Below are 12,534 nucleotides of genomic sequence, written 5' to 3' on the forward strand. Positions count from 1 at the left end.
GCCATTGTGTACAAATAAAAAAAAAAGATTTTTTTTTTATGGTAAGAGATCACATTACATCTAAGTAAATCAATCAAACCACACTCACTATAATATAAATAACAGGTGGTTTCAACAACTACGGCATATGCTGAAGCTGGACCTCACTCAATAGAAGCATCAAATGAAATCAATAGAATTACTTCCTGTTTGCTTTTTGTAAGCATTGTGTGTGGTTATGGATGCATCATGTGAGACAAAAGGATTGATATCTCCTTAGATGAAATAATGTAGGCAGAGCAATTAGACCATTTAAAAACAAACTCTACCAGCATCTAAGAAACATCAGAATCGGATAAGAGGATCACAATGTACCACAACATTTCAAAGATTTTCATACCTTCAAGCCCATCAGTTTACATTTTTGAATCATAGAACAAACCTCCATAAACAAGTAGGGAGATTATCACATATAAGCCCTCTCCGGGAGCAAATTAAAATGGTTTTACACTCTAAAACCATCAGTCAAATGGACTAAATTTGGGACTTCATAGAGGATGGTTCAGGTAGAGCATAAGCTCCAGGCAACACAAAATTTCAGAGGGCGCCATATAGGCTGCTCCCAAGACCCTTGCCCACAGTGCAGCTCCCTTGTAGTCTGACCAAGCCAGCACAGACTGGCAAGGCAAACACATGCCTTGTAAATATTTGCCCCTTTTAAAAACCACTGGAGTTCGACCGGCACGTCTGCCAAACTCGGATTTTTATTACATCCCGCCGGGGGGATACGGTCATTGGGTCACCAGCATGATGGTAGACAAGCATTAGGTCGACATGACTTAAGGTAGACATGGTCATAAGGTCGACATTGGTAAGGTCGACAGGGTCATTAGGTCAACATGGGTTTTTTCACTGTTTTTTGAGCAAAAATGTGCCGGCAGGCGATATTTCATTCCCTACTATCCACTTGGGCGTGGTGGGAGAATAACATAGTGTGCCTGAAGCATGGCGAGCCATGCCAGGGGACGCAGTGCTATGTTTCGGTCTCTATGTCGACACATGTGCCGACAGGCAGCATTTCATGTCCTAACATCCATTAGAGTGTGGTGGGAGAATAAAATAGTGTGTCCAAAGCATGGCGAGTGCAGCAAGCCATGCGAGGGGACACGGTGGTGCGTATTAGTGTTGACTGTGTTGACATTCCAGTAAAAAAAAAAAAAAACCAACATGTTGAGTTTTCAATGTCGACCTTACCCATGTTGACCTAATGACCCTATCGACCTAAAGTCATGTCTACCTTCCTGCATGTTGACCTAGACTCATGTCGACCTAAATGCATGTCGACCTAATGACTGTCTAACAACTTGCAGGTGACTAACTGACCCCCACCCCCACCGGGGGAAGGAACTGACAAGAACTAGCTTACATATGGGAAAATAGGGTATGGCTCTTTGAATAAAGCCTAGTGACAGAGGAGATCTCTTGTTTTTCTGAGTCGGTGCAGAGTCTAACCAGAATGGCATAACAATTTATTGCTGTATTTTGGAATCACAATTTCCTGTATTTAAATTAAATATATTTGCAATGCAATTATTTGAGTGCTGAGAATGTATGATTTTTTTTATACAGTATTTAAATGGTGTGGTAACATACCTCCGGCAATGCAGATGGTTCCACAGATAACTTAATACCTTGTAGAAAAAAAGTATTGCAAACTTTAAGCACTTTAGAATACTTGTAAATCAGAACAATTACAATAAACTCTACAATTTAAAATGGAGTCATAATATGGTTTCTTAAGGTACGTACACATGGGGGGAGAGATATTGCTAGCAATATATTGCTAAAGGTGCGTACACACGGGGGAGATATATGGCTCAGCCATATATTGCTAGCAATATATGGCTGAGCAATATATTGCTCAGTTTCTCCTTTTCATCAACGACCGGAGATAGTCGCTGATGAGAAGGAACCTCTGCCGGGGGAGCCGCAGAGGTAATCAGCTGGTCGCAGGAGCTTGCGAGGATGTGCTACGCAAAAAAAAGAGAATACTAATAAATCAGAACAGTTATAATAAACTCTACAATTTAACACAGAGTAATAAGGTTTCTTCCTATGTTTATCCAAAAATGTAAGCGCACCTACCACAGCAAGGTGGACCTTTATCAGGTGGATCCCTAACCTCCATAATATTGACACCTTCTATAAATGTATTCAGATCTTACCTTTCATTCTTGCATTCTAAAGTGTAGACTTCTATGCAAGGATCATACTTTCATTAAAACAACAAGACGGGCAGGTGAGTGGGGTTTTATTCCAGACAGAAGGAGTATGACAGTCAGATTGATTATACTATCTCTGCACAAGCAGGATATCTGTAAAACTTTAGAACGGTTTTCCATTTCACAAACACTTGTGTCCCTAGTATTCTGGATCGCAGTCGTCCTTTGTATGTACAATCTGCAAGTAGATCAATTGCTCTAATATCCAGTCCATCTATGAGCCACTGGGGTCGGTGGAGAACACCAATGTTCCCTTTAATTTTACGAGGGCTGTGTGCGGCAAAAGATTTTGGCTGTGCGACTTTGGAAGGAAATTTAAATTTTTGTGCGTCACTTATATATAACTGGAAAATGACGTTCAGCATTTGTGTTACTTTACTTCAAAATGATATTAAACATTTAAACATTCAAAACACAGCACACAATGTAGTTAATGGGTGAAACACACATTAATTGAGTCCACAACTGCAAAAAGGGACCACTGCTGCTTTGTGCGCTCAGTTGTAATGTCTGTGCGCACGCTCGTCGAGTTGTGTGCGCGCGCACGTGCGCACAGCTTAGAGGGAACACTGGAGAACACCAGATAACAGGAAATCATACTTGTGTAGTTTCACGGCGGCAGTTAAGTAGTTAGCGTAGCGTCCCTGTCAGAATCAGCGTAGTGTTCCTGCGGCCAGCGTAGTCAGCGTCCCTGTCAGTATCGGCGTAGTGTTCCCACCCGTTCGCAGCTAGCCGGAGCTAACATAGTTAGCGTAGTCAGTCAGGTGTCCCTGTCAGTATCAGCATCAGGTTTGCGGCTAGCCGGAGCTTACGTAGTTAGCGTAGTCAGTCAGGGCTTTTTACATTGTGGGGAACCATTGACCATTTTAACCTGCCTGACATGACAGGTGTGAATGTGTTCCTGAAACACCCCCACTATCCACGCCAGTCAGAAGCGTGGCGAGCTTAGCGAGCCCCGCGTGGGGACGCGGTACACGTCTTCCCGACCTTCTCATAGCCCCACTATCCACATTGGTGTAAAGTGTGGAGAGCGCAGCAAGCCACCGAGCCCGAAGCGTGGCGAGCGGATGCGGAATACACGTTAAGTAACCCGCTTCCCCTCGCTGCGCTCGCCACACTTTATAAAGACAACTCCATGCCAACGTGGATAGTGGGGGTATGAAAAGGACGGTAGGACGCGTACCGCGTCCCCTCGCCAAGCTTCAGCCTGGCGTGGATAGTGGGGGTTTGAAATGGAGGCATTCTTTATTGTGCATGAGATGCACTTGCACACTGCACCCCTCTTTTGTGCAGAAGACGCACGCGCTACCGAACCCCTAACCCTGTCCGCCTCCCTGCATCTCAGACAGATGGAGCACCTCTCCGCCAGCGCAGGGGATATGGTAGTTAACAGGGCTGTGTGAGAGGCGCCCACAAGGCTTGCCAGGGACAGAGCTGCAGCTCCCGGGGACAGTACAGTGACTAGCTGCCTGACGGGGACACTAAGCTGACTACGCAGTGCTGCCGCGTTGTCCCTAGGCTGACTACGCTAGGCAGCAGTTGGGCTACGCTGACCATGTAGCTTAGCCTACGCTGAAAACATAGAGTAGCCTGCCGCCGTGAAACTACACAAGTACCCAGAAAATTCCTTTCTCTGTATGCTTTAACCATGTTTTAAGTAGGTGACAGGAATGGGGGCTTCTTAGATATCTAAATGTAGCCCTAGTAGTCAGGAAGTGACTCCATCACAACACTACAATAAAATACATTGGAACCAGACCTGGGTTACACATGTAAATTCTCTAGGCCTGTTTCAAATGTTTCTGGGGAAATAGGGGAAAAAAGTGTCTGGAACAAACCATGATGCCATGCAAGGAGAGCAAATGCAATTATATTTTTACTGTGAAGGGTAAGCACTGGCTGCTTTTGGATGTAGCCCACAAATGTTAGCATTATTTTTTCATTGTAATAAAAATTTTGGTTTGGACACACCCCACTGAAATCTAATGCGCACATGTTACAACTGCCCCAGCTGCGCTGCACTGTATTACACTCAGTGGTGGAACACGAGCGGTAAGTCCAGGTGCAAGAATATGCTTTGGGCCCTCTCCTGTTGATAATATGGACACTATTCTGGTTCACTCGCAAAGGCAAATTCCTTCTCAAATGGACAAAACCATGCGTACTGCAGTTGGGGCAGATGTAACTTGTGCAGAAAGAGTTAGAGTTGGGTACTTCAAAGTGAGATCTATATTGCAGTGTAAAAATAATGCAGCCAGTATTTTCCCTGCACATAAACAAAATAACTCACCCAAATCTAAATCTCTCTGCATATGATATGGGGGGGGGGGGCAAGATGTAACATGTGCAGAGATTTAGATTTGGTAGAGTTAGTTTGTTTCTGTGCAGGGTAAATACTGGCTGCATTATTTTTACACTGCAATTTAGATTTCAGTTTCAACACACCCCACCCAAATTTAACTCTCTATGCATATCTTACATCTGCCCCACCTGCAGTGCACATGGTTTTGCCCATTTTGAGACCAAATTTGTACTGAGATCAGATCTGAATAAGCACCATAGTTTAGCGCACAATGGTATTAATGACATTTTTCTGGGACTTAATGGACTTTTGTGCATTTATTTATTAAATTGCATAAGAAGTGGATATTACAGTTTGTTGAGATATATTTGAGATTTCAACTCTAGTCTTTAATACCTTATCTCATGTCCTGCTTTCAGGATTTCAGCCTGTGGGAACCGGGGGATAATTACTGACAAAGCAAAATAGATTACCTGTGCATCATTATTATAGAAATGCAGAAAACATGATCTGTTGGGGTTATTTAAGAACTGAATTTAAAAAAATGCAGATTATTGCAGATTATTCAGACAATTTGTCTAACTATTTTCAAAATGTACAATAAAAAAAAAACAAGAATTAAACCTCAGGCAACATGGATTTAATTAATTTCAGAGAAGTCATCAAACTTCTGCCAGAACAAACGCAGACAAAAAATCTGGAATAGAACTTGTTCTTAGAAACTAGGCTGTTACAAAAATAGAAGTTTTAATTCCTGACCCCCAAGGAAATAAAGACCTTAATTTACAGTTTGAAAATCTGTATAAATAATTTTTGAAATATTTCTGCTAAAAAAAAAAATATCAGTCTGTTTTATTTTCTTTATTATACTCTGTGCTGGAGCTATCAGATTGTCCTTCAGAAACATCAGTGCTTGGCCGGGTTCCATCCTCGTGGTTATCAAACCTTTCTGTCTCTGCATTAGTTTTGTGTTTGGCTTCCAGTGCTACCATAAGAAACTTAAGTAGTGCATTTTCTGCCAGAAGACTTTCAGAAGCCGCTACCAGCTCCTTCATCTTGTCCGCCATCGTGCCCACCTCCCTAGTTTTTTGCTCACACAGAGCTTGTAACTGTTCCGTGTGATCCTCCAAGGCTCTGTTGTGTTGTTCTAGGGTCCGTTTTTGGACTTTAAGGTCTTGTGTATCTTTCCTCACTTTCGAAATCCGTTCTGCCAGCTGATCCTGGGCATTGTGTAATACTGTAATTTCAGCCCTCAGTCTTTGGATTTCTCGCTCCAGATAAGTGACTTGATCTTCTTTGTATTGCAGATAGTGCATTGGGCAGGAGGCAGGAGGATCAGCTGCAGCAGAAGGCAGGGTGGCATATTTTAGGATAAACTTCAGAAGGTTTGGAACAGTGATTTGCTGATCTTCAGGATACACTACACTGTGGTCTTTCCTGCAAACACATAAGTAATAAGTGGAGGGTTGGCATTAGAGTACTTGTACTTATATATGTCATCTGCGAACTATCCCAGCAGACTTCCAAAACCTTGTTCGTTCAATAGACAGAAAAAGCATCAGGAAAGGAAATGCATGCAATCGCAGTCATATGAACATTAGAATAAGCAAGAAAGAAGCACATTTTGTTTCCCCCAGCACACTCAATGATATCAGTAACAATATTTAAATCTACATGATAATGTAATTCAGAGATCTTGGTTACATATGTATGCAAAAATTTGGAAAGCCCCCAAGTCAATTGACAAGGCATCTTAGAGTATTGCAATATCTATTTGCAGGGTGCAGCATCCCAAAATCAAATCAAAATCGAACAGTGTTTAAGCTGGATCCGATCTCGAAGCGCAGCCCCACGATCGAAAGTAGAAATAAACTTGGCAGGCAACTGCGTGTGTGGCCGGAAACGGCATGTGCGGCCGCCAAACAGCGAGGCTCGTGGCTAAATGCAGCGGCGTCCCTGCTTTAGCCACGAACCTCGCTGTTTGGGGGAATCCTCGCGGCCATCTGACATTGGCCGGCACTGGGGTTAAACGACAAGGGTCATTGTTTTCGGTGAGCCCTGCCGTTTAACCCCCTCACCGGCCGCATTGAATACTGCCCATTAACTCTTACTGCCTGATATATTGGAGGCACAAGTACACTTTGAGATTGATGTTTGTCTGTTGAAAGCATCCTGTAAGGAATTCAGTTATTTATATTTTTTACAGCAGCATATCTTTTAAGTAACTGTAGTGCGCATTCCACCAGGGTAAGCGCTGAAAAAAAATGAAAGTAAAACAAGGAAAACGTTGCTGGTGAAATCAGAATGCGATACTGGGGATTGTATCCAACATATAGAACAAAGAGTGTACACAATAATACACAATTATAGTGGCAAAACTTTCAGGCCAGGGGGAGGCGTGGCCACGGCAGGGCACGAGTGAGAGCGTGTGCTTGAATCTCCCTGTGCCATGAACTAAGGAGCTCTCTCCTACGCACATCCACATGTTGGAATAAAGGAAAAATAAGACTGTTACCAGTGGGAGCCTGTGGTCGTGGTGACCCCCGGTGGAGGTGTGCGGTGCGTCGGCCCCCTGCTCCGGCGGTGCAGTGTGCCTGCGGTGGAGACTGGCGAGAGGGCGTTTTAATGCAGCGAGGAGAGAGAGGCGCTGCTGCACGGAGAGATAGGTTCCGCATCATCGGCGGCGACATCCCCGAGTTTCCCGGCGCCAGAGAGTGACGCGCTGTGAGAGAGCGGACCCGTGGGCGGCGTGCACAGCACAGTAACACGGCAGCCTGAGACACCCGCCGCAGAGAAAGGGGGAACGAGGTGTGGTGGCGGCGGAGCAAGCTGTTTTTGCACCCCAGGCTCCAGTTCCTGCGGTGCTCATTGTTCCCTGGTAGCCCCAAGACAGTGCAAAGCATTTTGGGCAGCGCAGTTTGTGAGGCGAACGGATGCTCGCTGGCCTACAGAATGTCTGCTGGAACCTAGGCTGTATGCTGCTGTATGCTGTAATCCAGGAGAAATCAATCTGCCAACGGTGATAAAGGTACTTGAATTGCACTTTCTTGCACCAATCAATAAATACCAGCACCAATATATTGAGGACTAAGCATTGAAGGTTGGCTGTGAATGGTCCTGGCCCCTATTGGATAATAGGGAATAAAACTGGTTAGAATATCTGCAGTATAACCAGAATTCTCAAAAGAAAGTTATCACACACCAATAATAATGGGGAAATCCAGCCAAAACACAGCTGCTGCACGTTTAGAAAAATTTGCCAGGCATCAGACTAGCAACAGCTCCCAGGCCAGCACACCGCACACCACTCCAGTGAAGGAGAATAAAAATCCACAATCTCAAGAAGTCACTTTACAACAACTGCTAGAGGCCATTAACTCTAGTGAGACCCGTATGGTGGAGCAAACCAATAAAATACAAAGTGATCTAATGCTGTTGAGAGATGACGTACGCAAGATCAGAGACCGAGTGGCTGAAGTGGAGAGTAGAGTATCGGCTGTAGAAGATACAGTAGCGCCACTTCAGAGCCAGGTCAAAAAAATGACAGGCCAAATGCAGGACATGCAGCGCAAAATGGTCGACATTGAGGGGCGGCTTAGGCGTAATAATTTACGCTTTATTGGTTTTGAAGAAGGAGTAGAAAGAAATACTCCAGAAAAATTTATTGAAGAGTGGGTGGTACAAGCCCTGGGCAGCAAGTCACTCACGGAACAGTTTATAGGGGGATAGGTGATAGAGGATAGGGGATAGGGGAAAGGTGATAGGGGATAGAGGATAGGGGATAGGGGATAGATGATAGGGGATAGGAGATAGGTGATAGAGGATAGGTGATAGGGGATAGAGGATAGGTGATAGAGGATAGGTGATAGACGATAGGGGATAGGTGATAGGGGATAGGGGATAGGAGATAGGGGATAGGAGATAGGGGATAGATGATAGGGGATAGGTGATAGAGGATAGGGGATAGGAGATAAGGGATAGGGGATAGGTGATAGGGGATAGGTGATAGAGGATAGAGGATAGGGGATAGAGGATAGGGGATAGAGGATAGGGGATAGGTGATAGAGGATAGGTGATAGGGGATAGGTGATAGAGGATAGGGGATAGGTGATAGGGGATAGGTGATAGGGGATAGGTGATAGGGGATAGGTGATAGAGGATAGGTGATAGGGGATAGGTGATAGGGGATAGGTGATAGATGATAGGGGATAGGTGATAGAGGATAGGTGATAGGGGATAGGTGATAGGGGATAGGTGATAGAGGATAGGTGATAGAGGATAGGTGATAGAGGATAGGGGATAGAGGATAGGGGATAGGTGATAGAGGATAGGTGATAGAGGATAGGGGATAGAGGATAGGGGATAGGTGATAGGTGATAGGGGATAGAGGATAGGGGATAGGTGATAGGGGATAGGTGATAGGGGATAGGTGATAGAGGATAGGTGATAGGTGATAGAGGATAGGTGATAGAGGATAGGGGATAGGAGATAGGGGATAGATGATAGGGGAAAGGTGATAGGTGATAGAGGATAGGGGATAGGGGATAGGTGATAGGGGATAGAGGATAGGGGATAGGTGATAGGGGATAGGTGATAGATGATAGGGGATAGGTGATAGGTGATAGATGATAGGGGATAGGTGATAGGTGATAGAGGATAGGTGATAGGGGATAGGTGATAGAGGATAGGTGATAGGGGATAGGTGATAAAGCATAGGTGATAGGGGATAGGTGATAGGGGATAGGTGATAGATGATAGGGGATAGGTGATAGATGATAGGGGATAGGGGATAGGTGATAGGGGATAGGTGATAGGGGATAGATGATAGGGGATAGGAGATAGGTGATAGGTGATAGGTGATAGATGATAGGGGATAGAGGATAGGTGATAGGGGATAGGTGATAGATGATAGGGGATAGGTGATAGGGGATAGGTGATAGAGGATAGGGGATAGGTGATAGGGATAAGTGATAGGGGATAGGTGATAGGGGATAGGTGATAGGGGATAGATGATAGGGGATAGATGATAGGGGATAGGTGATAGGGGATAGGTGATAGGGGATAGGTGATAGGGGATAGGTGATAGAGGATAGGGGATAGGTGATAAAGCATAGGTGATAGGCGATAGGTGATAGATGATAGGGGATAGGTGATAGATGATAGGGGATAGGGGATAGGTGATAGGGGATAGGTGCTAGGTGATAGAGGATAGGTGATAGGGGATAGATGATATGGGAATAGGTGATAGGGGATAGGTGATAGGGGATAGGTGATGGAGGATAGGGGATAGGGGAAAGGTGATAGGGGATAGAGGATAGGGGATAGGGGATAGATGAAAAGGGGATAGGAGATAGGTGATAGAGGATAGGGGATAGGTGATAGGGGATTAGGTGATAGATGATAGGGGATAGAGGATAGGTGATAGAGGATAGGTGATAGATGATAGGGGATAGGTGATAGGGGATAGGGTGATAGGGGATAGGTGATAAAGGATAGGTGATAGGGGATAGGTGATAGAGATAGGGGATAGGGGATAGGTGATAGATGATAGGGGATAGGAGATAGGTGATAGAGGATAGGGGATAGGAGATAAGGGATAGGTGATAGAGGATAGGGGATAGGTGATAGGGATAGGTGATAGATGATAGGGGATAGGAGATAGGTGGTAGAGGATAGGGGATAGGAGATAAGGGATAGGTGATAGAGGATAGGGATAGGTGATAGGGGATAGGTGATAGGGATAGATGATAGGGGATAGTGATAGGGGATAGGTGATAGGGGATAGGTGATAGGGGATAGAGGATAGGTGATAGGGGATAGGTGATAGATGATAGGGGATAGGTGATAGAGGATAGGTGATAGGGGATAGGTGATAGAGGAATAGGGGATAGGTGATAGGGGATAGAGGATAGGGGATAGGTGACTAGGGGATAGGTGATAGGGGATAGGTGATAGAGGATAGGGGATAGGTGATGATGATAGGGGATAGGTGATAGGGGATAGGTGATAGATGATAGGGGATAGGAGATAGGTGATAGGGGATAGAGGATAGGGAGTAGGTGATAGGGGATAGAGGATAGGTGATAGGGGATAGAGGATAGGAGATAGGGGATAGAGGATAGGTGATTGGGGAATAGGTGATAGAGGATAGGGGGATAGGTGATAGGGGATAGAGGATAGGTGATAGGGGATAGAGGATAGGTGATAGAGGATAGGGGATAGGTGATAGGGGATAGAGGATAGGAGATAGGGGATAGAGGATAGGGGATAGGGGATAGGTGATAGGGGATAGAGGATAGGGGATAGGTGATAGATGGATAGGGGATAGGTGAAGGGGATAGGTGATAGGGGGATTGGAGATAGGTGATAGGGTAGGTGATAGAGGATAGGGGATAGAGGATAGGTGATAGGGGATAGGTGATAATGGATAGAGGTATGGATAGGGGATAGGTGATAGAGGATAGGTGATAGGGGATAGGTGATAGGGGATAGAGGATAGGGGACTAGGTGATAGAGGATAGGGGGATAGGTGATAGGGTTAGGTGATAAGGGGATAGGTGATAGGTGATAGAGGATAGGTGATAGAGGATAGGTGATAGGTGATAGGGGATAGGTGATAGGGGATAGGGGATAGGTATGCCGGACTATGTGCTTCCGATCACGGCGGATATCACTGCGCAGACTGGGTCTTTACACCCTCCATCGATAGTGTATAACTATTCACGGCCCTCGATGTTTTTATATATCGATGGTCATACATTTTCTTTGATTGATTGGCCTGTAGCCAATAAAAATGCGGTGGCGGTGCTTCGCGGGTGCCGGGGGTGGAGCTATGCTCCGTGTCCCGACACCTTGGGGAAACAAGCAAAAACGAAACTATTTGTTTTAAAGCTTGACATCGATGGTGGGAAACCATCTGGTTCTCCCACATCGATGGCAAAACTATTCGACATCGGCCATAAACCATCGATGGTTTATAATCATCGATGGTCGATGGCCATCTGCTGTGCTACCGCTGGGGGTGGGTAGCAGGGGCTGTCCTTTGCTGCTGGGCAGGTGGAAGCAGCTGTTCTAGTGTTACTGGGGGGTGCAAGCTACTCCGCTGCTGCTACTCATCACTTGTTCAAGTACACTCACACTGTGCTCGGCCCGCGCACCACACCCACGTCAGTAAGCCCCGCACCTAAGCGCTAGGGGAGGCGCGTCCCTCGCGGCTGTTGCTTGACGTCATCACTCACCTTTTTGTCACGTGACAACGAGTGGACGGTTGGGCTGAGAGATGCGCGAGCGAGGACGGTTGGGCTGAGAGCTGCGCTGGAGGCGGCTGTGTGAAGTTGTCCCATCTTTCCCCTTCATGAAGATTATACAGCCATAGACTGCCAGCATATTGCCCAGCACGGTGACGGAGAGGAGGCAGAGGTAGCAGGTACCCCCACTGATACTGCAGTGCTACCGAGGGGTTGTGGTGGGCGGGCGCTGCCAAATAGGAGAGAGAGGTAGAGCTGTCCCCAGTGTCGCGGCTATTGGTGGAGGGCTGGCCCCGGGGCAGGTTAGACTAGCCCCCCCCCCCCCCCCCCCCCCTGATCACAGTGCATAGCTCCCAACATTGCATGTTAAAATTGGTCGTGAAAAGAGGAGGGGCTAAATGGGAAATGGGCGGGGCATCGGTAAAGGGGCATGGTCTATTGCCACGACCACCTGTTTTTTATCATTTTGGGGGGCATTCCCAAAACTTTCATAGTGACTAGGCAAGCCCCAAACTCTCTCCCTGACAAATTTTTTAGGGATGGCCATCGATGGTTGCCATCGATGTCAATTGTGCAACTGGTCATGGATAGTGTTAACATATGCAATGAATGACCATCGGTATTTTTAACTATCGATGGTCATCCATTGTGTTTCACTGATTGGCTGGTGGGCCAATCAAAACACAAGGGCGGGGCTTTGCTCCATGCCCCAGCACTTTGAAAC

General features: G+C 45.9%; 1 protein-coding gene across 1 annotated transcript; it reads right to left on the reverse strand.

The window, feature by feature from the left end:
- Positions 1 to 4,867: 4,867 nt before the first annotated feature.
- On the reverse strand, positions 4,868 to 11,913 carry LOC146054610 (thioredoxin domain-containing protein 11-like; the record flags this gene model as incomplete). Its single annotated transcript, XM_083168082.1, has 2 exons — positions 4,868 to 6,000; positions 11,802 to 11,913. Coding segments are annotated over 2 exons (707 nt in total), but the record flags the coding sequence as incomplete, so codon positions are not given.
- Positions 11,914 to 12,534: the final 621 nt, after the last annotated feature.

The sequence above is a fragment of the Crinia signifera genome, unplaced genomic scaffold (genome assembly GCF_055691185.1).
Source record: "Crinia signifera unplaced genomic scaffold, ASM5569118v1 HAP2_SCAFFOLD_271, whole genome shotgun sequence".
Lineage (NCBI taxonomy): Eukaryota > Metazoa > Chordata > Amphibia > Anura > Myobatrachidae > Crinia > Crinia signifera.